Source organism: Rhinatrema bivittatum, chromosome 15 (assembly GCF_901001135.1).
Source record: "Rhinatrema bivittatum chromosome 15, aRhiBiv1.1, whole genome shotgun sequence".
In the NCBI taxonomy this organism is placed as follows: Eukaryota; Metazoa; Chordata; class Amphibia; order Gymnophiona; family Rhinatrematidae; genus Rhinatrema; species Rhinatrema bivittatum.
The window spans coordinates 45,894,993-45,921,262 of NC_042629.1; the positions used below are offsets into that span (position 1 = coordinate 45,894,993).

A 26,270-nucleotide genomic window follows, 5' to 3' on the forward strand; every position below is an offset into this window, starting at 1 on the left:
AGTCTAAGCTGCTCTGCCGCTTCCTAGCTGCAGCGGGAAGCTCTCTCTCTGCCCTTCAGGGTATTTCATCGCTAACCTAGGTACCCACTCCTTGGGGACCCTTATGATCTCTTATAGGTACCTATCTGGGATATCGGGTACTTGCTCCTCGAGGGCCTGCTCTTCCTACTCTGGTGCCTTACTAATCTACTTTTGCATGCCAGGATCATCATCAAATACAGCTATCTACTTCAGTGAGTAACTAGCCTTCAGGCCGATTCAGTAAAGACCGCGGGAGAGCGAGCAAACGCCCGCTCTCCCGGCGTGCGCACAGGCCACTCGCTTGTGCGCGCGATACAGTATTCAAATGAGGCCTGGCGGTAGAAACTGGCAAAAGGAGGAGCTAGGGACACTAGCGTGTCCCTAACGCCTCCTTTTTGATAGGAGCAGCGGCTGTCAGCAGGTTTGACAGATGACGCTCAATTTTGCTGGCGTCTGTTCTCGAGCCCGCTGACAGCCACGGGCTCGGAAACCGGACGCCGGCAAAATTGAGCATCCGGTTTTCGACCCGACAGCCACCGGCCGACTTCCAATTTTTTTTTTTTTAACTTTTTTTTTTACTCTCCGGGATCTCCGACTTAATATCGCCATGATATTAAGTTGGAGGGTGCACAGAAAAGCAGTTTTTACTGCTTTTCTGTGCACTTTCCCGGTGCCGGAAGAAATTAGCGCCTACCTTTGGGTAGGCGCTAATTTCTAAAAGTAAAATGTGCGGCTTGGCTGCACATTTTACTTTCTGAATCACGTGCGAATACCTAATAGCGCCCTCAACATGCATTTGCATGTTGAGGGCGCTATTAGGTTCGGCGGGTTGGACGTGCGTTTTCCGCCCCTTACTGAATAAGGGGTAAGGGAAAACGCGCGTCCAATGGCAGGTACTGTATTGGCCTGTTTATCAGTCTGTCTCACCTTCAGCTTCAGCGCTCAGAGCCTGCATCTGGGACTTTCCTCTACTCCCTTGTGCTGCCTACCATCTACTCGAGTGTGGGACTGGTCTCCTCTGCTGAGGAACCCTGGACTACTTCTACTGGGTTACCCTCACTGCTGCCTCCCCCTGGGCAGTACCACCAAGCTGTATAATAAATACAAATTCTCTGTGCCTGCGTGTATAGAGTCTAGCCTAGTACTGTGGTTCCTCATGGAGCTCCTCCCCTTGGGAATGTCCATCACCACAGTACCCAAGATTCCACTCTAACACCTCAAAACTATAACAGATTGCTAACTCCATGGATTCGGCTCAGCTCACTGCTTTGCAGGCCATTCCGGGTCTGGCCCAGTGAATCTCCGAACAACAGAATTCATTGGACAACTTGACTGTTGCCTTTAACCACTTACACGCACAGATGAATACACAGACTACCGCAGGTACAGAAGTTACACTGCCAGAAGTGACGGTCAAGACTACAGTGCCTCTATCTGCTCCAACATTTATTTATTTATTTGAAACTTTTATATACCGGCATTAGTATGCAAACATCATACCGGTTCACATTGTAACTAATAGGCTGAAAGTACAATCAACAGGGAGGGGAAACGGGAGGGATTAAATACATAGAGCAGAAGGCATTGAGAATTACAAGCATTAATATAAACTGTAACAGGCTATTTACAAGGTCTATATATATATATAAAGTCTTAAGTGTAACAGGCTAATTACAAAAGTCTATATACAAATGGGTTCAATTTAGGTAGGGGCTGTTCGTGGAGTGGAAGGGGGTGAAAGGGGGTGAAAGGGGGGGAAGATTAATCTGGGTAGGCTTGTTGGAAGAGCCACGTCTTTAGTTTTTTTCTGAACTTGGAGTAGCATGGCTCAAGTCTGAGTGTGGTCGGGAGGGCGTTCCATTGTTTAGGGCCTGCAATGGAGAGTGCGCGATCCCTTGTGGCGGAGAGGTGGGCTTTTTTTAAAGGGGGTATTGAGAGGGTGCCTTTGTTGACAGATCGAATGGGTCGTTCAGAGCGTATGGGACAAAAGGGTTCATCAAGCCAGTTAGAGTTGTAGGAGTAGATGGATTTGTGTACTATGGTTAAGATTTTAAAGAGAATACGGGATGCGATGGGGAGCCAGTGGAGGTCTTTGAGTATAGGGGTGATGTGATCAGCTTTCCGTGAATTGGTGATAACCCTGGGGATTGCATTTTGGAACATTTGTAAGGGTTTTGTAGTGGAGGAGGGTAGTCCGAGGAGGAGGGCATTACAGTAGTCTAGCTTTGAGGAAAGGGTAGCTTGGATGACAGTATGGAAATCATGATAGTGGAGGAGGGGTCTGAGTTTCTTTAGAATACTGAGCTTGAAGAAACCTTCTTTGAGGATGGAGTTGATCTGTTTTTTTAGATTGAGTTGCTGATCAAGAATTACCCCAAGGTCTCTTACAGTAGGTTGGGACGTTATGGTGCTGAAAGCTGGGTTGTTGGAGATCAGGGGTTTAGGAGGTAGGTGTGGAGAGATAAGGAGCAGCTCTGTTTTGGAGGAGTTTAGAGCAAGGTGGATGTTGGTAAGGAACATGCTTCGCGGGTGAAGTTTGGAAAGGTAGAGGATTTATCAATCAATATTGCATGCACTTTTCTCTGCAACCTAACCATTTTCCTACAGTGTATGCCAAGACCACCTATATCCTTTTGTATCTGGATGGAAGAGTGCTGGCTTGGGCCTCACCACTGTGGGAGCACCCTATCCTGAAGATCTTGCTGGGTTTCTTGAACTGTTGAAATCAGTATTCGATGACCCTGCCAACAGCAGGATCAACTTTGGTTCATCTACAACAAGGTATTTATTTATTTATTTAAAAACCTTTCTATACCATCGCTAAGTTATATACCATCGCAACGGTTTACAAATAGACACATAGACTAAGGTAAGTAAATGTAGGGTATCTTACATTCTAACAGGTGCCAATAAAGTTCGGTTACAATTTCATAAATAAAATCATTATTTGAGTAAACCTTTACCAGACTTTGCCATTGAATTCAAGACGTTGACTTCTGAATTACTTGGGACCCTAGGTGCCTAAAAACCCTCTTCTTTGAAGGCCTGAACTCCTGGTTGAAAGATGAGCTGGTAGCTCGTGAGATGCCTGGAACCTTAGCAGAACTGATGAAGTTGGCAGCAAAGATTGATCGTTGACTTCGCGACAAGGTTCAAGAGGTCAAGAATCCCAGAAGACCACTCCAGGGAGAGACTCGAGTCAAGTCTGTACCCCGGCCTACACTCCCAGGTCCTGTGGCTGGCGAAAAAGAACCAATGCAATTGGGCCACAGTCATTTGACTTCTAAAGAGAGACGAACTCGAAAGAGGTTGGGACTATGCATGTATTGTGGACAAAGTTGGTCATGCTGTCCAAACATGTCATATATGTCTGGGAAACTGGCAGACCTAAGCCCTGTGGGAGGACTCTTCTTAGGTCTAACTGCACCCTCTCCTCCACTCTCTCTTCCAGTATCCTTAATCTGCGGGCCTCTAGAATACCAGACCCTTGCCTTAGTGGACTCTGGGGCAGGGGGGAATTTCATTTTGAAACATCTAGTGGAACATTTTCGGATCCCCACCACTACCATGACGTCTCCATTACTTTTGTCCTCTATTCATGGAGAGCCCTTACCGGGCGAAGTAACCCTGCTTACAGAATTAGTGAGCTTACGTACCAGTGCTCTTCATACAGAGACTATTTCCTTCTTTGTCCTAGAGAAGGCCATGCATCCTTTGGTACTTGGGCTACCGTGGCTGCAGAAACATATGCCACAATTCAACTGGGCCACTCTGGAGCTTTCACGTTGGGGTCCAGATTGTCATGGCAAATGCTTGATCGAAGTCTCTCCAATACCATGTATGCCGTTGTTGCCTGGGTTACCGCCTCAATATGCATCTTACCAAGATGTATTCTCAAAAGAAGCTGCTGATGTGTTGCCTCCACACAGATCATACGACTGTGCAATTAATTTGAAGCCAAATACGGAACCACCCAAAGGAAAGGCTTACTCCCTTCTCCATGGTAGAGAATAAAGTGATGTCAGAATACATCCAGGAGAATCTCCAGAAAGGCTTCATAAGACCTTCCAAGTCTCCTGCCGGCGCAGGATTTTTCTTCGTGGGGAAGAAGGATGGAAAATTACGTCAATGCATTGACTACAGAGGTCTGAATGAGATCACCATAAAGGACTGCTATCCCTTACCACTCATCTTGGAGCTATTAGACAGGTTACAGGGAGCCAAGATATTCTCCAAGCTTGACCTCAAGGGAGCGTATAATTTAGTTTGCATCTGCTCTGGCGATGAATGGAAGATGGCTTTTAATACCTAGGATGGACACTTTGAATACCTGGTGATGCCCTTCGACGTGTGCAATGCCCCGGCTGTCTTCCAAAACATGATGAACGATATTCTGCGTGATCTACTCTACTAATGTGTCATTGTCTACTTAGATGGCATCTTGATATTTTCCCAGGACCTGCAATCCCGTCAGGAAGATGTCAAAAGAGTTCTGCAGAGACTTCGCGAGAACCATTTGTACGCCAAGTTGACTAAATGCGAATTCCATAAGGAATCCGTGTCCTTCATGGGATACATTGTCTCAAACAAAGGTTTCCAAATGGACCCTCAGAAGCTTGAGAATATAAAAAAAATGGACTCAACCCACTGGCCTAAAAGCTCTAAGACGATTTTTCGGATTTACCAACTACTACAGGACCTTCATCAAAAATTACTCTTCACTGACTGTTCCATTAACAGCAATGACTAAGAAGGGAGCCAACATTGCCACTTGGTCTACGGAAGCTGTGACAGCATTTCAGAAGTTAAAAGACGTCTTCTCAAGCAAACCATGTCTCCGCCATGCGGACCCTACATGACTCTTCATTGTGGAAGTCGATGCCTCTGATGTAGGCATGGGGGCCGTGCTAAGCCAGACCAGTGATGCTAAGATCTTGCACCCCTGCTCTTTCTTTTCCCGACACTTCTCGCCAGCGGAGAAGAATTACAGCATTGGGGATAAAGAACTGTTGGCAATAAAAATGGCATTTGAAGAATGGCACCCTTGGCTTGAAGGTGCACATCAGATGACTGTTTACACTGATCACAAAAATTTGGAGTGCCTCCGTCACGCTCAACCATAGACAGGCGAGGTGGTCCCTGTTCTTCAACAGATTTGACTTTGTGCTGAAATATCACCCTGGTGATAAAAATATCAGAGCAGATGCATTATCTCACTCTTTTCTCTCAGAGGACATACCTGATGAACCCCAACATATCATTGATCCGAAGAAAGTTATTCTCACAGCCACACATCCGGTACCCCCGAGCAAGACCATTGTACCCTGCAATCTAAGAAAGAAATTGCTAACATGGGCTCACGATTCGAAACTGGCCGGACACCTTGGTCAATGGAGAACTTTGGCTAAGCTACAGAAGTACTATTGGTGGCCCACCATGAAAGAAGACACTCTTGCGTATGTCGCTTCCTGTTCCAATTGTGCCAGACAGAAACCTCCGCCCGGATGTCCTTGGGGCCTATTTTAACCCTTGTCAGCACCGGATGAGCCCTGGACCCACATCGCAACAGATTTTGTGGTGGACTTGCTACTTTCTGGAGGTAACAATACCATCTGGGTTACAGTGGATTGATTTTCAAAGATGGCTCACTTCGTGGCGCTCCCTGGCTTGCCTTCAGCCACGCAACTTGCCTTCAGCCATGGAACTTGCCTACACGGCATGCCTAAATACATTGTTTCTGACAGAGGAGCTCAATTTACAGCTAAATTCTGGAAAGCCTTGTGTAAGAAATTCAACATCACACTTGACTTCACCTCAGCCTTTCTTCCTTCTCTCTCCTCAAGCCTTGGGAAGATGGCTGCTGCCGCGTCTTCATGCCGCTCTCTCCGGCGACCCTGGAACGGTGACTGTGTTCGCCATGGATTTCCTGAGGACCTCCTAGGGTACGCACGCACACGCCACCCACGTCTTTATCTACGTCAGGGTGGGAATTTCGGGGGCGTCCTCTCCAAGTGACATCACAACATCCTGGTAGTTAGCTTGCCCTTCGTTTGCTAACAAACTGAATGGCCAAACCGAGAGTCGAATGGCCAAACCGAGAGAATTTATTTATTTATTTAACAGTTTTATATACCGACCTTCATAGTAAATAACCATATCGGATCGGTTTACAATTAACAAGAATAAAAAACTGGGGTAACTATTCAAGTAAACGAAAGATAAACAGTAAGTAGGAATGAGTCAAAGTTACAATCAACAGGGAAGAGAACTTGGAAGCTTGCAACAAGCTGGAAAGAAGATAAGGCAGGAAATAAATATGAAGTGATGCCATAGGGCGTATGGGTTAAAGCTTAATGGTGCTTTAACCTGGGAGAGTCAGAGTCCATTCGTGAGTATAATCATCATAACGGGTAAGCGTGAAGGACAACTAGTGATTGTCTGGTGGGTCGGTGAAGGCTTGGTGAAAGAGCCAGGTTTTAAGTCTTTTTTTAAAAGTTAACAGGCAAGGCTCCACTCTGAGACTTGAAGGGATGCTATTCCAGATAGATGGGCCAGCTATCGAAAAAGCTCTGTCTTTGGTCATCGAGAGGCGTGAAGCTTTAGTAGGGGGAAATTTCAGGGTGCCTTTGAGAGTATCTCTAGTTGGTCTGTTAGAGGAGTGGAGTTTGAATGGGATTTCCAGGTCGAGTTTAAGATGATGATGGATAGTTTTATGAATTACGGTGATTGATTTATGAATAGAATATTTATGAATATTATTTATATTTATGAATATTTATGAATATTATAATATTTATGAATATTATGAATAGAATATTTATGAATAGAATGAATAGAACCCTCAAACAGTTCCTCCGCGCCTATGTCAGTTCTCGACAGATTGACTGGGCTGAACTGTTGCCATGGGCTGAATTCACCATCAATTTGCATCCAGCATCATCTACTGGATCTACACCTTTTGAAGTGGTCTACGGACGACAAACATTACCACCTTTACCACTTCCTCCTCGGCAGCTCAATCTACTGCCAAAGATATACAGCAGCTCTGGAAAGAGACTAAAGAGATGCTCCAAAAAGCAGGACAAAGAGCAAAGAAAGGCTATGACACTCACCAAAGCAGGGCTCCTGAATTTCAGGCTGGTGATTAAGTCTGACTGTCTACCAAACATCTGAGACTCAAGCTTTCATCTGCTCGATTTGCTCCACGCTTTGTTGGGCCCTTTCCTATTCTCTGATGATTGAGCTCACTCTCCTATAGTCTGAAACTTCCTCCAGCTATGAAGATTCATAATGCATTCCATGTTTCGCTGCTGAAACCGCTTGTTCTTAGCGAGTTTTCCACCAAGGCACCTGAACCTACTCCTGTTGATGCAGAAGAAGACTGAATACAATGTTGATGCCATCCTTGATGTAAGAAAGAGAGGCAGAGTTTGGGAATACCTCCTGTCATGGGAGGGATATGGACCTGAAGAAAACTCTTGGAACCATTGGCTAATATCATGGACAAAGAGATGCTTCGTCAATTTCATCGATCGCATCCTCAAAAACCTAGACCAGGTAGGGGGTCTGGAGGGGGCCCTTTGAAGGGGGGGTACTGTTGCGTCCATCTGTCTCAGATGGCTTCGACCTCTGTGCCTCACCTTTCTTCCTTCTCTCTCCTCAAGCCTTGGGAAGATTGCTGCTGCCGCGTCTTCATGCCGCTCTCTCCGGCGACCCTGGAACGGTGACTGTGTTCGCCATGGATTTCCTGAGGACCTCCTAGGGTACGCACGCACACGCCACCCACGTCTTTATCTACGTCAGGGCGGGAATTTCGGGGGCGTCCTCTCCAAGTGACATCACAACATCCTGGTAGTTAGCTTGCCCTTCGTTTGCTAACAAACTGAGTTAGCAAGGATTGGAATGCCTCCGGTCTAAGCTGCTCTGCTGCTTCCTAGCTGCTGTGGGAAGCTCTCTCTCTGCCCTTCAGGGTATTTCATTGTTAACCTCGGTACCCGCTCCTCGGGGGCCCTTATGCTCTCTTATAGGTACCTATCTGGGATATCGAGTACTCGCTCATAGAGGGCCTGCTCTTCCTACTCTGGTGCCTTACTGATCTACTTCTGCCTGCCAGGATCATCATCAAATACAGCTATCTACGTCAGTGAGTAACTAACCTTATCAGTCTCCATAAGACGCACATACATTTTCCCCCCACTTTTGGGGGAAAAAAAGTGCGTCTTATGGAGCGAAAAATACGGTAATTTAAAAAAAAAAAAAAAAGGTTTTTATTCATTTTCTAAAGGTCTTAAGAGAATCACACTGCTTGATGTCTATTGGGAATGAATTCCAGAGGGTTGGTCCTGCCACTGAAAATACACATTCACGAGTGATGTGGAGACGGGCTGTTTCTGGAGATGCAATTTCTAGAAGGCCTCGCTGAGAGGAAAATAGTAGTTGAGTAGGTTGATAAAATTTCAGGATAGTGTTTGCCCAGTGGCAAGAGTGGTCGTTAAGAAGTTTAAAAATTAGCATGTCTAAAGGAAAATTGGTTCTTATCTGCTAATTTTCGTTCTTGTAATACCACAGATTAGTCCATACAAGCGGGTTTTATTCATCACTACCAGCAGATGGAGGTAGAGAACAAAACTTTGGGTTCTGATGTACGAGAGTGCCACCTGCAGTCCCCTCAGTATTAATCAATACCCAAACCAAGATAAATAAAATAAAGAGCAAATGAGGCTCCCAACATGGATGCCCCTGACCAATTAGATAAAAATGCAGAAAACATTAAACTGAGAACTCAAAGCCAAAAAATGACAAATCTGCTTTGCAAATAACTACAATACAATAGAATTTCTGCTAGAATGGCTCTTATGGCATCATATATTAAAGATGTGAATGACCATCATATAATGTCTGCTGTGTCAATGGCTGTTTCAGTAAAGCCTTTTCTGGCACAGGGACCTGGTACTTATGGTGCAACTGGCTCTTATGGTAAAGCTTTAGAGCACAATATCCAGCTTAATCATCGGTCATTCACTGGAAATGTCCTTATAGTGGCTTATAAATAGCTGTAATTGCAAATATCACGGGATAGTGCACATATGAAAATCATATAATGTGCACTTATCTTCTTTGCTGTGGGCCTGAAGGTGATCCTCCTCTTTGCTGTGGTCCTGAAGGTGATCACCTTCAGGCCCACAGCAAAGAAGATAAGTGCACATTATATGATTTTCATTGTGCACTATCCCATGATATTTGCAATTACAGCTATTTATAAGCCACTATAAGGACATTTCCAGTGAATGACCAATGATTAAGCTGGATATTGTGCTCTAAGGGCCAGATTTTCAAAGGGGTACACGCGTACCCCCGAAAACCTGGCCCAAACTCCCTCTGCGTGCGCCGAGCCTATCTTGAGTAGGCTCGGCGGCGCGCGCAAGTCCCAGGGCTTTCCTGTGGGGGGGGCGTTCCGGGGGCGTGTCGGGGGGATGTGTCGCGGCCGGCGCGTCATCGAGGGTGTTCTGGGGGGCATGTCGGGGGGGCGTGTCGCGGCCGGCGTGTGGCCACGGCCTCCGGACCGGACCCTGATGCGCCAGCGGCCGGCCCAACGCGCGCAAGTTACGCCTGTTTTGAGTAGGCGTAACTTGTACAACAAAGGTGTGTGTGTGTGTGTGTGTGGGGGGTTTAGATAGGGCCGGGGGGGTGGGTTAGGTAGGGGAAGGGAGGGGAAGGTGGGGGGAGACCGAAGGAAAGTTCCCTCCGAGGCCGCTCCGATTTTGAAGCGGCCTCGGAGGGAACGGAGGCAGGCTATGCAGCTCGGCGTGCGCAGGCTGCCGATTTTGGGCAGCCTTGCGCGCACCGACCCCGGATTTTAATGGATACGCGCATATCTATTGAAATCCCGCGTACTCTTGTTTGCACCTGGTGCACGAACAAAAGTACACGTGTGCGCAAATTTATAAAATCTACCCCTAAGGCTTTACCATAAGAGCGAGTTGCACCATAAATACCAGGTCCCTGTGCCAGAAAAGGCTTTACTGAAACAGCCATTGACTCAGCAGACATTATATGATGGTCATTCACATCTTTAATATATGATGTCATAAGAGCCATTCTAGCAGAATTTCTATTCTATTGTTTAATTCTAAAGTTTCTGCTTTATATTGGGGTTCTTTTATTTCTTGTTTGCAAATAACTACAGCAGTAGACCAAGCAGTCTTTCGGCAGAGATCCTCAGGGCAGGCCTCTGGACTGATCTGTGGTATTACAGGAACGAAAATTAGCAGGTAAGAACCAATTTTCCTTTCCTGAACATACCCAGATCAGTCCAGACAAGCGGGATGTACCAAAGCCCTCTTATATTGGGCGGGAACCCGAAAGACCCGCTCGAAGAACACTCTCCCCAAAAAGGAGTGTTCCGGGGCCTGCACATCCAAACAATAATGCTTGGTAAAAGTGTGCAATGAGGACCACACCGTAGCTCTACAGATCTCCTGTGGAGACACCAGCTGACACTCAGCGCAAGACATCACCTGAGCTCGAGTCGAATGACCTCTAAGCCCCACTGGAACTGCTCTTCCTTTGGATACATAAGATGCAGAGCTTGTCTCTTTCAACCAACAAGACAAAGATGCCTTAGATGCCTTTTCGCCCTTCTTTGCTCCCCCAAACAGGATGAACAAATGATCCGAATGACGGAAAGCATTAGTGACTTTCAAGTAACGCAATACCACTCATCTCACATCCTAAAGATGAAGCTCCCGACCCATCGAGGGATCCCTATTCCAATCCAGAAACCCAGGTAACTCCACTGATTGGTTCACATGAAAAACCGACACCACCTTAGGAAGAAATGAAGGCACCATTTGCAAGGACACCTTATCTGACGATATCCAGAGGAACGGATCATGGCACGAAAGCGCTTGCAATTCAGAAATCCTTCTAGCCGAACAGATAGCTACCAAAAAGACTGTCTTCAGAGTAAGGATCTTCAAAGATGTCTGGCTCAGAGGCTCCTCGCAAAGGGCCTGCAACGCGAGATTGAGGTTCCATTCCGGACAAATGCAACGCAGAGGTGGACGGAGATGCTTGACTCCCCATAGAAAACGCACCACATCCGGATGGGAAGCCAAGGCCTTCCCCTGTATTCTCCCAGACAGCCCAAAGTGGAAACCTGGGCTCAAAGGGAACTATGGGCTAATCCTTTGGATAAACCCTCCTGCAAAAAGGACAAAATATGGGACACCAAAACATGAAGGGGGGGTCCAATCCCTGTTGTGTCCACCCAGGCCTCAAATACCTTCCATACCCTGGAATAGGCTCACAAGGTAGAAGGGCATTGCACTTGGAGAAGTGTGGCAATTACAGGTTCTGAATACCCTCTCACACGCAATCGCCTCCTCTCAAAAGCCAGGCCATGAGGCAGAAGTGATCCTCCCGATCGGAAAATATAGGACCCTGACTAAGGAGATCCGGTAGGTGGGTCAGGCGTAGCGGACTGTCCACTGCTAGATGCACCAGATCCGTGAACCACAGGCAGCGACGCCACTCTGAAGCCACCATTATCACTGACCCCGAGTGACCCTCACCTGAGCACCTTCGCTATCAGCAGCCACGGAGGGAAGACATACAGGAGGACCCCGGCGGCCACAGACATTCCAGGGCATCGAGCCCCATCGCCCCGGACTCTCTCCAGCGGCTGAAGAACCTTTGCATTTTGGCATTGACACTTGTTGCCATGAGATTGAACTGCGGGGTCCCCCACCGTCGCAGAGAAGCTTACAGGCCCACCGAGAGAGTTCCCACTCTCTCAGATCCAACTGTTGTCGGCTTAGGTAATCCGCTTGGTCATTGTTGACTCCTGTGACATGGCGATTCCCTCGAGATGAAGCTCTGCCCATTCGAACAGCAGCTGAGCCTCCTGCACTACTGCAGAACTCTTGGTTCTGTCCTGGCGGTTGATGTAAGCTACTGTGGTCGAGTTGTCCAAGAAAACTCGCACCATCCGATCGCGGATCAAGGGTAGAAACTGCTCTAGAGCTCTGCATACTGCTCTCATCTCCAGGTGGATGGACCACGCCTGCTCTGATGCCGACCAAAGGCCCTGAGCAGACTTGCCCAGACAAAACCGCTCCCCAGCTCTGAAGACTGGCATCCATGGTGACCACCACCCAATCCGGGCCCTCAAGAGGCATTCTCTTCTCCAGATTGCTCCGTGTCATCCACCAGGGCAGACTGGACCTGGCCGGCTCCGTCAGAGATAGGGGCAGAAAATATTGTTGTGACAGAGTATTCCAACGGGGCAACAGCGCTCTCTGTAGCAGCCTCAAGTGGGCAAACGCCCAGGGCACGAGTTCCAATGTGGATGCCATCGAGCCCAGGACCTGTAAATAATCCCAGACCTTCGGCGCCTGTAGATGTAGATCTGTCCCTGAATCTTGAGGCGACAGTTTTAGTTCCTTGTAAACCGGTGTGATATGTATTTTATACAGGAACATCGGTATATAAAAATAAATAAATAAATAAATAAATAAATAAATCAATCAATCTTGTTACCCTGTCATCTGTGAGAAACACTCTGCTCCGCTGGGTGTCAAAACGGGCTCCCAAGTATTCGAGGGAATGGGAGGGGACCAGATGACTCTTCTGCACATTTATGACCCAGCCCAGAGATTCCAGGAATGACCGAACTCGGTCCACGAACCGCATACACTCCTCTAGTGTCTTCACTCAGATCAGCCAGTCGTCCAAGTACAGGTGTACCAGAAACCCCTCCTGTTGCAGAGCCGCCGCCACTATTATAGTCACCTTCGTAAAGGTCCGCGGGGTGGTGGCCAGTCCGAAAGGAAGCGCTTGAAACTGATAGTGCTGTCCAGAACCATGAATCTGAACATAAGAACATAAGAAAATGCCATACTGGGTCAGACCAAGGGTCCATCAAGCCCAATCCAGGCCATACGAACCTGGCAAGTACCCAAAAACTAAGTCTATTCCATGTTACCATTGCTAATGGCAGTGGCTATTCTCTAAGTGAACTTAATAGCAGGTAATGGACTTCTCCTCCAAGAACTTATCCAATCCTTTTTTAAACACCGCTATACTAACTGCACTACCCACATCCTCTGGCAACAAATTCCAGAGTTTAACTGTGTGTTGAGTAAAAAAGAACTTTCTCCGATTAGTTTTAAATGTGTCCCTTGCTAACTTCATGGAGTGCCCCCTAGTCTTTCTACTATCCGAACGAGTAAATAACCGATTCACATCTACCCGTTCTAGACCTCTCATGATTTTAAACATCTCTATCATATCCCCCCCTCAGCCGTCTTTTCTCCAAGCTGAAAAGTCCTAACCTCTTTAGTCTTTCCTCATAAGAGAGCTGTTCCATTCCCCTTATCATTTTGGTAGCCCTTCTCTGTACCTTCTCCATCGCAATTATATTTTTTTGAGATGCGGCGACCAGAATTGTACACAGTATTCAAGGTGCGGTCTCACCACGGAGCGATACAGAGGCATTATGAAATTTTCCATTTTATTCACCATTCCCTTTCTAATAATTCCCAACATTCTGTTTGCTTTTTTGACTGCCGCAGCACACTGAACCGACGATTTCAATGTGTTATCTACTATGACACCTAGATCTCTTTCTTGGGTTGTAGCACCTAATATGGAACCCAACATTGTGTAATTATAGCATGGGTTATTTTTCCCTATATGCATCACCTTGCACTTATCCACATTAAATTTCATCTGCCATTTGGATGCCCAAATGGATATGATAGAGGTGTTTAAAATCATGAGAGGTCTAGAACGGGTAGGTGTGAATCGGTTATTTACTCTTTCGGATAGTAGAAAGACTAGGGGGGGCACTCCATGAAGTTAGCATGGGGCACATTTAAAACTAATCGGAGAAAGTTCTTTTTTACTCAACGCACAATTAAACTCTGGAATTTGTTGCCAGAGGATGTGGTTAGTGCAGTTAGTATAGCTGTGTTTAAAAAAGGATTGGATAAGTTCTTGGAGGAGAAGTCCATTACCTGCTATTAAGTTCACTTAGAGAATAGCCACTGCCATTAGCAATGGTAACATGGAATAGACTTAGTTTTTGGGTAATTGCCAGGTTCTTATGGCCTGGATTGGCCACTGTTGGAAACAGGATGCTGGGCTTGATGGACCCTTGGTCTGACCCAGTATGGCATTTTCTTATGTTCTTATGTTCTAATTTTCCAGTCTCACAAGGTCTTCCTGCAATTTATCACAATCTGCTTGTGATTTAACTACTCTGAACAATTTTGTGTCATCTGCAAATTTGATTATCTCACTAGTCGTATTTCTATCCAGATCATTTATAAATATATTGAAAAGTAAGGGTCTCAATATAGATCCCTGAGGCACTCCACTGTCCACTCCCTTCCACTGAGAAAATTGTCCATTTAATCCTACTCTTTGTTTCCTGTCTTTTAGCCAGTTCGCAATCCACGAAAGGACATCGCCACCTATCCCATGATGTTTTACTTTTCCTAGAAGCCTCTCATGAGGAACTTTGTCAAGCGCCTTCTGAAAATCCAAGTACACCAACATGTGGATAAAGGTTCACCTTTATCCACATGTTTATTAACTCCTTCAAAAAAGTGAAGCATATTTGTGAAGCAAGACTTGCCCTGGGTAAAGCCATGCTGACTTTGTTCCATTAAACCATGTCTTTCTATATGTTCTGTGATTTTGATGTTTAGAACACTTTCCACTATTTTTCCTGGCACTGAAGTCAGGCTAACCGGTCTGTAGTTTCCCGGATCGCCCCTGGAGCTATCCTCCAGTCTTCAGGTACAATGGATGATTTTAATGATAGGTTACAAATTTTTACTAATAGGTCTGAAATTTCATTTTTTAGTTCCTTCAGAACTCTGGGGTGTATACCATCCGGTCCAGGTGATTTACTACTCTTCAGTTTGTCAATCAGGCCTACCACATCTTCTAGGTTCACCATGATTTGATTCAGTCCATCTGAATCATTACCCATGAAAACCTTCTCCATTACGGGTACCTCCCCAACATCCTATTCAGTAAACACCGAAGCAAAGAAATCATTTAATCTTTCCGCGATGACCTTATCTTCTCTAAGTGCCCCTTTAACCCCTCGATCATCTAACGGTCCAACTGACTCCCTCACAGGCTTTCTGCTTCGGATATATTTAAAAAAGTTTTTACTGTGAGTTTTTGCCACTACAGCCAACTTCTTTTCAAATTCTCTCTTAGTCTGTCTTATCAATGTCTTACATTTAACTTGCCAACGTTTATGCTTTATCCTATTTTCTTCTGTTCGATCCTTCTTCCAAATTTTGAATGAAGATCTTTTGGCTAAAATAGCTTCTTTCACCTCCCCTTTTAACCATGCCGGTAATTGTTTTGCCTTCTTTCCACCTTTCTTAATGTGTGGAATACATCTGGACTGTGCTTCTAGAATGGTATTTTTTAACAATGACCATGCCTCTTGGACATTTTTTACTTTTGTAGGTGCTCCTTTCAGTTTTTTTCTAACAATTTTTCTCATTTTATCAAAGTTTCCCTTTTGAAAGTTTAGCATGAGAGCCTTGGATTTGCACACTGTTCCTGTTCCAGTCATTAAATCAAATTTGATCATATTATGATCACTATTGCCAAGCGGCCCCACCACCATTACCTCTCTCACCAAGTCATTGCTCCACTGAGAATTAGATCTAAAATTGCTCCCTCTCTCGTTGATTCCTGAACCAATTGCTCCATAAAGCTATCATTTATTCCATCCAGGAACGTTATCTCTCTAACGTGTCCCGATGATACATTTACCCAGTCAATATTGGGGTAATTGAAGTCTTGAAGAACAACAAGTGCAGATCAAATTCTTGGAGCCAAATGTTTAAACATTTCCTGTTCAAAGTGCAGTACCAGCCTGAGTGGTGTATGGGTAATTGAAGTCTCCCATTATTACTGCACTACCAATTTGGTTAGCTTCCCTAATTTCTCTTAGCATTTCACTGTCAGTCTCACCATCTTGACCAGGTGGACGGTAGTATACTCCTATCACTATAGTCTTCCCCAACACACAAGGGATTTCTACCCATAAAGATTCAATTTTGTATTTAGTCTCATGCAAGATGTTTATCCTGTTGGACTCTATGCCATCCCAGACAAAGCACCACACCTCCTCCCGGGTGCTCCTCTCTGTCATTGCGATATAATTTGTACCCCCGTATAGCACTGTCCCATTGGTTATCCTCTTTCCACCATGTCTCAGATGCCAATTAAGTCTATGTCATCATTCACTGCTATACATTCTAATTCTCCCATCTTACTTCTTAGACTTCTGGCATTAGCATACAAACATTTCAAAGTTTGTTTTTTGTTTGTATTTTCATTCTGCTTTTTAATTGATAGGGATAAGTTAGAGTTTTTTTAGCTCAGGTGAGTTTTTAGTTACAGGCACTTGGACTATTTTTCTAATTATTGGAACCTCACTGTCGGGTTGCCCTAATTCTAATGCATCATTAGTATCCTTTGAAGATACCTCTACCCGAACCATGCGCTGCTGAGCGACTGTTGACTTTCCCCTTTGTTCTAGTTTAAATGCTGCTCTATCTCCTTTTTAAAGGTTAGTGCCAGCAGTCTGGTTCCACCCTGGTTAAGGTGGAGCCCATCCCTTCGGAAGAGACTCCCCCTTCCCCAAAAGGTTCCCCAATTCCTAACAAAACTGAATCCCTCTTCCTTGCACCATCGTCTCATCCACGCATTGAGACTCTGAAGCTCTGCCTGCCTCTGGTGACCTGTGCGTGGAACAGGGAGCATTTCAGAGAATGCTACCCTGGAGGTTCTAGATTTAAGCTTTCTACCTAAGAGCCTAAATTTGGCTTCCAGAACCTCCCTCCCACATTTTCCTGTGTCGTTGGTGCCCACATGTACCACGACAGCCGGCTCCTCCCCAGCACTGCTAAAATCCTATCTAGGTGATGCGTGAGGTCTGCCACCTTCGCACCAGGTAGGCATGTTACCAGGTGATCCTCACGCCCACCAGCCACCCAGCTATCTACATTCCTAATAATCGAATCACCAACTATGACGGCCAACCTAACCCTTTCCTCCTGGGCAGTAGGCCTTGGGGAGATATGCTCAGTGCGAAAGGACAATGCATCACCTGGAGAGCAGGTCCTTGCTACAGGATCCTTTCCTGCTGCACCTGGTTGGTGCTCTCCCCTCATGAGACCTTCTTCCTCCAAGGCAGCACCAGGGCTGCCAGTCTGAAGTTGGGACTTGACTACTATGTCCCTGAAGGTCTCATCTATATACCTCTCTGTCTGCCTCAGCTCCTCCAGGTCTGCCACTCTAGCCTCCAGAGATCGGACTCATTCTCTGAGAGCCAGGAGCTCTTTGCATTGCATGCACATGTACATGTACAACTTCTCACCGGTGGGTAAAAAATCATACATGTTTTAGGTTGCTATGGGAGTAGGAATGTGTCTAACGTCCTTTAAATGTATTAGTGAATTCACTATGTGTCTGGTAGTGGCCTACCGGGGTCTGATCGAATTCTCAATAAAGTTTTTGTTGATTTTTTTTTTTTTTTTGAGAAAGTGGCACCTGCCTATAAATTAAGGGATGAGCGAGGGTTGGGAAATACACACAGTCTAACTTCAGTTAATCAGCTACAGTGACTCACTGCTCTCTTGATTAACAAATGTTGGTACCTATTCAAACCAAGTCACACTACCTCAACACCTTTCCAAGGTGAGTAACTGGACTGAACCTTTCAACCTTTTTACTTAGGTATACACTGCTCCTAGCTTATTTCTAGCTTCTGGCTACTTTTTTTGTTTTTTTCTAAATACACTCAGTTCTGCTTGCTAGCTGCCTTACAGACTTTTAGAAATAAACATACTACCTACTGCTTACTAGCTGCCTAACTGACTGACTATTTAAAAATACAGTCTAACTTGTTTATTCACTGTCTTACTGACTATTAAAAGCACAAACACACTAAATAGTATTCCCAAATAGTTAACTTTGCCCCAATACTTTTAAGAAAGATAATGTCCGAAGCAAAAACTTACTGATTCCTTTCAGCCACCAGCAAGGTGATCCTCTCCTCTCAGTGTTCCCACTGGAGTGCCTCTAACTTCAGTTAGTCAGCTAGAGTGATTCAGTGCTCTCTTGATTAACAAATGTTGGTACCTATTCAAACCAAGTCACACTACCTCAACACCTTTCCAAGGTGAGTAACTGGACTGAACTTTTCAACCTTTTTACTTAGGTATACACTGCTCCTAGCTTATTTCTAGCTTCTGGCTACTTTTTTTTTTGTTTTTTTTAAAATACACTCAGTTCTGCTTACTAGCTGCCTTACAGACTTTTAAAAATGAACACACTACCTACTGCTTACTAGCTGCCTAATTGACTATTTAAAAATACAAACAGTCTAACTTGTTTATGAGGATCTGTTATGGACATGGTGCAATTGCAGTCCGGGCACAGATGGAACCCAGACGCCATGGCCATGAAAAACTCGAACCGCGGTACGGTCGATAGCCAGTAGGCCGCAAGGGCCAAACTCGACGGGAATCGACCGAAAATGGCTACAAACTTACCAGAGTACCCCGGACTCAAAAATTTGAAGGAGGAACCCCTGTGGGGGTATAAAACATTTTAATAATTCCGTGAGGAAAATTCCTGTCAGGAATCTCTGTGGAGCTCCTTAACCGCGTGGCTACTGCTGCGTGGAAAAAAAGAAGACTGAAGGGGAACTGAAGTGGAACCCCTGCTGGCTGCAGGGTTAGTGCCATGCTGGGCATGCCCAGTAGGTGCCAGTCAAAGTTCTGGAAACTTTGACAGAAGTGTTCCGTGATTGGGCTCCATCCTGTGATGTCACCATATGTGAGGACTACCATCCTGCTTGTCCTGTGAGAACATTGATGCTTCTGGGATCTTCAGCGACAACCTATTGGTGCTGGAAGTGGATGGTCCCATTGTTTCTAATGCTGCTAGGGATTTGGCGCTATGCCTCTTCAATGTTGATGGCACTGATTGAGACCTCTTCCTAATTTTCTACTGTTCTGCATGGGAGCCAGGCCAATCGTGTCTATGGTGCTTAGGAGACTCTGACCTAATACCTTTTAGGTATTAGTCTGCCTGAGTTTTTTCTCTTTGAGGGGGAATACATTTGATATTTAACTTAAGCTCTCTCTATGAAAGCATTCAGGGGGACATTCTTCCACATACAGAAAAATTAGTTATATCATGTGTGGAATCAAGGCATTGATGCAGGTACAGGCTGGACATCTTGTGCATGCATTTAGAATAGAGTTGAAAGGGTTTTTTTTTAACCTGATCTGGATCTTTTCTCAGACAGTTTTAGATAAGAGACAAAAAGAAATGAATACATTTTTTTAGGCTGCTCAAAGAAAAATAAAAAGCTGAAAGAAAAAAGAAAACAAAAAATGCCAAATAAAATCTGCAAAAACACAAACTACAGCAGCAACTGAGAAAACAAAATATTCTCTTTCTCATCGGTGAAATAAAAAGGACTAAGGAAGCTCCCATGGTTGTAGCTGCGTGGGAACATCTATGCATATTCATGCTTTTAGATCTTTCAGAGCTCTATACAGAACACCTTACATTTCAGCGCAGTGTGGTGACATCACCCACTTGTGTGGCTGGATTTGATGGACTTCTTCACAGAGAAAGCCAATTTATGATTTGCTTTTGTTATTTTACCTGATTTCTTTTCCAAAATCTCTCATCCCTATGAATACATCCATCTCTACACCTCAAAAAAAATATAAACTACAAATATATGAACACAATCTGGAATTCAGAACTAAGTAGTATAACAGTAAATGTGTTGAGACAATAAAATCCCTACTGCCATCACCAGAGACATAAAAAAAAAAACAACCCACCACAGACTCCATTTTGTAAAATTTGTTTATTCCCTTTCTTTCGTTTTATGCTTCCAGCACACTACAAATATTAATCCTAACTCTTTCCATCTTGCTTATCCTCTTTGCGATTAGTCCCTTTAATGGTGGTAATTTTCCAAAGGATTTGTGTGTGTAAAACTGGGTTTTACTCAAGTAAGCACACTTTAATTGAGTAAATGGCTTTTGAAAATTGCTATGATAGTATATTACCTTTGGGGCGGATTTTAAAAAGCATTTACATGCGTAAATCTGGGTTTTACGCATGTAAATGCACTTTACTCGAGTAAGTGGGCTTTTGAAAATTGCTACAATATATGCCATTGAATCGTCCATAGGATTTATTCGCATAAGTGCACTTTACGTGAGTAAATGGCTTTTGAAAATTGCTACAATAGTAGTAACATTTATGCGCGTAACTCCTTTGAAAATTACCCCCTTTATGTGCATAATTCCTGTGAAAATTACCTCCAGGGACGGTAACTTTCAAACCGACGCACAGGCTCACAATAGCGCATGTACGTTGGCCCATGCCCAGGGATGCAGCCATTTTATAACTTGTACATGTATATGTGCGGATGTTATAAAATAGCCTTGCTGCGCGCGCATGTGTGTACCTAATTTTAAGTGTGCATGCACATAGGTGCACAAATTCTGCTTCTACCACGTAGGTTGGACGATTTTAAAAGGAATGCGCGCCCATGCCATTGCCAATTAATCAGTTCGTCCACCAGTTTACCCAGTTAACAACTAAGTCCTCCAACTCTCCTCCCGCTTTATTAGTCTACACTTCCCAGAGTTACCCCAGACACTTTAAACCCCTTAGAAATGGCTCGATCCTTTATTTTATAACTTACACGTAATCCATAGCAGAAGTAAAGTTATGTGGTGGGGACAATGGCGTGCGACGAGGCACATAAATATTTACATGCGCATCTCTTGGCCAGGCCTCAAAATCCCTTGCCCAGCCCCTTTTTAGAAACTTTTGAGATGTGCATGCAGTGGGATATATGTGCATATCTGGGCAGTTTTGAAAATACTTTCGGCATTGCGAGCCAGACTTCTTTGTGCATCCTCTAATTGATGCGCACATTGGGCTTTTAAAATTTTTTTAATTTAGCACACAAATGGGGCTTTGAAAATTGCTACTTTTATAAACATAATTCCTTTGAAATTTAAATGAATTTTCAAAAAGACTACAACTGCTATGATATATGCTACTTTTAAACAAATAAATCATTTTGAAAATTACCTCCAAAAAGGTTGACTATGGTAAAATTGCTGAGAAACATTAAATAGCCTGGGATAGAGTAAATTGCAACACCAGGAATCATCATGCACAATCTCTTGGTATTATATCTATTTTTTTAAAATAAATTATATATATATATATATATATATATTAGATGTGCATATTAGGAAACAAGTTATTTGGCTAAAGTTAGTCAGATAACTTGTCCAGGATATCCAGCAGAGATTGCCAATTAAGCACTATGCTGAATATACTCAGATAAAATCTTACTTAGCTGGACATAGTTAGCTGGCTAACTTTAGGACTGCTCTCCACACAACTAAACTCTGCTAGATAACCCTTAATATCAGAGTTATCTTGCTAATTTAACTCTATCCCAAAATGCTCCTAAATGCCTCCGACTTATCCAAATAAGCTTTCTCAAGCAAAGTCAGTAGCTGAATATACCTGGATTTAGTTGGAGGTATTGGCAGCAGCAGGAAATTTAAAAAAAAAAAGGGGTTTGTCTGGTTAAGTCAAGAACATAACTGAATAAAACCTGTTGAATGTGGACCTCATAGTATTTCTTAGACAGAGGTCGTTTTAGGAGACAGGAGAGAGAGAGGGGAGATATGATAGCAACATTCATATCCTCAAAGGTATAAAGGCACAAAAAGCAAACATTTTTCAATAGAAAAAGTTCTAGAAACATTTTTCTGAGGACTCAGAAATAACATTAGAAAATATTTCTTCATAGAACGTGTGGATGGATGGATGGAAGTAGAGGACATAAAAACAGCAAAATTTTAAAAAATTCAGAGTTAAGCACAGAGCAAGGGTGGCCAACTCCAGACCTCAGGAGCCACAAACAGGCCTGATTTTCAGGATATCCATAAAGAATATATATGAGAGATATTTGCAAACAATAGAGAATGTCCATGGAAATCTCTCTCATGCATATTCATTACAGATATCCTAATAACCAGACCTCTTTGTGGCTCCCGAGGACCAGAATTAGCTACTCCTGGCACAGAGGATCCCCTAAAGGAGTAGAGAGAATGAAAAATGATTTAAGAAAGCTTGAAGAGTGGTCGGGTATTTGGCAGCTGGCTTTCAATGCCAAGAAGTACAGAGTCATGCATCTGGGATACGGTAATCCAAAAGAGCTGTATGTGTAGTGAAAGATTGATGTGCACAGACCAAGAGGTAACCTGCACAGAGCAACAATTACTAGCCCTAACAGATAGCAATGGATTACTTCCCTTAACCAATAAGCCTTGATGCTTTTGATGCAATTACAATATCACTCTCCACTTTGACAGCAGTGGTGGTAGAAGAGGAATTGGATTCAGATGACAACTAACATGGGCCCGGACTTTTATGGTCTGGGGTACTGATATGCAGACATAAGTGAAAAAGTACAGGAGTGCTTCTAAGGCCAATTCCATAAGCAAAACACATCAGCACGGTCTGAATTTTCAGGAAGGCTCATCAAATAACTGTACGTAATGGCAATTGTTAAGAAAAATATAGGGTAATCTGCATGGCATGGCAGATACCACCATAAGAAGCTTGCTGGGCAGACTGGGTGTCCCATTTGGCCCTTTTCTGCTATTATTACTATGTTACTATGTTAATTGACAAGCAGGAAAGGAAAAGCTAACTTTGGTCTATGAAACTGTGAAAGAAAGAAAATTGGACTGACTACATGGAACTTAATGGCACTTTTATGCAATCATTTTCTATGGGTAATAAAAAAAAATTCAGAAACTACTTCATTTGCTGCTCTATAATTGACAAGTAGTTCTAAAAGCTGTTTCTAATAGTAACATGGGATGAAATTTTAAATCTGCAAATATTCTAGCTTCCAGATATGTTTGTCTTCATTATTTTGCAACACAGAGCTTTAAGACAAAAATCACCAAACTCATCTCTTATTATGCCTTTTGATTGTTTTAATTACTCCTTAGTTTTACTGTTTAAAGTAAGCCAGATATAGAAGAGATTCAGAAATACAGATAATTTAGATACAGTATGGTAAAAACTGACAAATGATTTATGAGACTTCATATAAAGTTGTAAAAAAAGAAAAAAGTTTTTTTTTCCCTCTCACTGAATTGTACTCATTTATCTTGGATGAAAAAGAAACCGTGAAGAGTGCTTTTCACATCTCCTTCATAACAGTTTGTGGCATACTTCCAGGTCATTCAGAGACTAATGTAAGGTGTTAGAGCTTTATCACATTGTCTCCTATATCCTGAAATAATAACTAGGAAGTTGACTATATTTAAAGCCGTATGTAGCTAAACTCTAGAATTTAGCTGCATAAGTCGGGGGCATTCCAGGGGCGGGTGGGAGGCATTTCTGGGTGGGCCGAGTTAACCACATAACTTATGCAGTTAACTCTGGTCACGCCATAGGGCTGTCCTAAAGTTGGCCGGATATACCTAACTGGCTAACTCTAAGATAGCTTGGGATATTCAGCGGTGCAGTAATGCCACTGAATATCCCCATTAAGTTAGCTGGATAGCTCCAATCAACTAACTTACTAGATTCCTCAAAAAGTGTTAATAATGCATCGGGAGTATCACGTGGTACAGTAAACTTAGCATGCCCTGCGATAATACCTATTTTCACATCTTGCGCTGAGAGAGAGAGAAAATCTATCTACAAGGCCCTCATAGTAGTGAAGTATTTATAACTCTATAGGAGGCAACACAAACAATAGATGCCAAGTAATGTCCGTTGATAATCTTTATTCGGAGACTTGTTAATCCAATAAAAAGACTCCCGACGAGTTTCACCCCCACACGGGGGCTGCCTCAGGGGCTGTATAAGAAATATCTAATATGCGTGTCATGATTCTCTCAAACCAATGAATTTTCAAAAGGACTGTGAATCAGAGTGGAATATCAACAGCGTGACTGGTCTTCTGCAGGATGTAATAGACAGTTTGATGAAGACAGTTATTTGAATGCACTGTGATGCACACCAAGGCTACTGACACTCAAGGCTAAGGACGTTTCCTACGCGCTGTTTGATATACTGTCTTGATCCACACGTCTTTAGCCTTGAGTGTTAGTAGCCTCGGCGCTACTGAACTGTCTATTACGTCCTGCAGAAGACCAGTCACGCTGTTGATATTCCACTCATTCACAGTCCTTTTGAAAATTCATTGGTTTGAGAGAATCATGACACGCATATAAGATATTTCTTATACAGCCCCTGAGGCAACCCCCGTGTGGGGGTGAAACTCTGCCTGAGTTGGGAGTCTTTTTATTGGATTAACAAGTCTCCGAATAAAGATCATCAACGGACATTACTTGGCATCTATTGTTTGTGTTGCCCCCACGGCTTTTTTTAGATCGCCTACCTCCTTGTTTTATCAACCCTAACTCTATAGGAGGGCCATCTAATAGGTTGAGGTTAGGGTTGATTTAGAGGCCAGTATTTATACTTGGCAGGAGGAGATACAAGCACTGAGTCACTGAATCAACCCCCAATATGTCAATATTAAAAAAAAAAAAAAAAAAAAAAAAAAAGTATTGTGAAACTTCTCACAAAATATTTTCAAAGGTTTTTTTCTGTTATGAAAATTACAAGAAGAAACTTAAAAATGAACATGAGAGATCTTAGCATCTAAAAGAACCAAAGATTTTATCACTATCCTAACTTAACTTTGAGTTATATTCAGTCTTCGCTTAGTTCACCTATTATTGTACTGGCTGACTGATTCTGTGCTAGATAGAGAGAAAATTCTTACTTCATTTGCTTGTCTTTAAGCTAGCAATTGTTAGTGTTAGAAATTAGTGAAGGATGAGATGAGTGGATCTTTACTGACTCCCTAAAGAGATGACAATCACCTTTACCTGAAGTTGGAGATTTGCAGCGTTCAAGCTCCAGGGAAACTGGACTGTCATTTAATTCAGTCAGGCCTGTAACAAAAAAAAATACATATTCAAGTTAAAATCTACTTTGACACTGCAGTGCTTCTGGATAACTTCACTGTATCTGTGTGCTCACAGAAATCCTGAAAGGTACATAAGTGTTCATACGAATCAAATACATCTATTCCACCTGAATACAAACAATATAAAAAATTATTTAGCATGTCTTCAGCTTCAGATGCAAGGAAACAGGGAAAAAGGCACACAAACACTGAAGTGAAAAGAAAGGAAACAGAATACTGTAGCTGATAAAATATTCTCTTGCACTAAAATAGCAAGGATTTTTTTTCCTCCCTTTCGTCTCTGATAATTCAAAGAAGTCCAAATGAAATAGAAAAATCCCAATAGATTAAAGATTAGATATTTTAACTCTGTGGTTCATAATACTGAAGCTTGGGGGTCATAAACAGGTCTGGTTTTCAGGGTAACCATGATATGCAACTTAACCTTAGCTCAAATAAATAAATACAAATATTCATTAATTGTATTAACATCTAGTAGCTACTATTTGTGCATTCTCCACCTTTGGTAATAGATTGGTTAAAGACAGTTTGATATCAAAAGATTTACTGATTTGGTTTGAATCCTTTCATAAAATTGCTAAGTGTACTCTTAATAAGAATATAAGATTTGCCAAAGATCCATCAAGCCTAGTATCCTGTTTCCAACAGTTGCCAATCCAGGTCACAAGTATCTGGCAGGATCCCAAGGGGTAGATAGATACCATGTTGCTTAGCACAGGGAAAAGAAGTGGATTTCTGCAACTCCATTTTAATAATGGTTTATGGACTTTTCCTCCAGGAATTTGTCGAAACCTTTTTAAACACAGTTGTACTAGTAGCTTTCAACACATCCTCTGGCAACAAATTCCAGAGCTTAATTATGCATTGAGTAAAAAAATATTTTTTCATATTAGGTTTTAGTGACGTTTAACTCATTCCACTCCACTCCTTATTTTATAGACCTCTGTCATATCTCCTTTCAGCCATCTCTTCTACAAGCTGGAGTCCTAACCTCTAGCCTTTCCTCATAGGGGACACATTCCATCCTCTTTATCATTTTGCTTGACCTTCTTTGTACCTTTTCTAATTCTGCTATATCTGTTTTGAGATGTGGTGACCAGAACTGCACACAAGACTCAAGATA

The 26,270-nt window shown here is 43.3% G+C and overlaps 1 protein-coding gene across 9 annotated transcripts in view; it reads right to left on the reverse strand.

Annotated features, from left to right (window-relative positions):
- Positions 1-26,270, reverse strand: part of STXBP5L (syntaxin binding protein 5 like) — a 779,311-nt gene that overhangs the window by 175,609 nt on the left and 577,432 nt on the right. For 5 of the 9 annotated variants that reach the window (XM_029578338.1, XM_029578334.1, XM_029578336.1 and 2 more), the window contains one exon: positions 25,041-25,112. In XM_029578338.1, coding sequence (XP_029434198.1) covers positions 25,041-25,112 — 72 coding nt within the window. The remainder of the gene's footprint in view (positions 1-25,040; positions 25,113-26,270) is intronic. The other 4 variants (XM_029578339.1, XM_029578335.1, XM_029578337.1 and 1 more) reach the window with 1 other exon arrangement.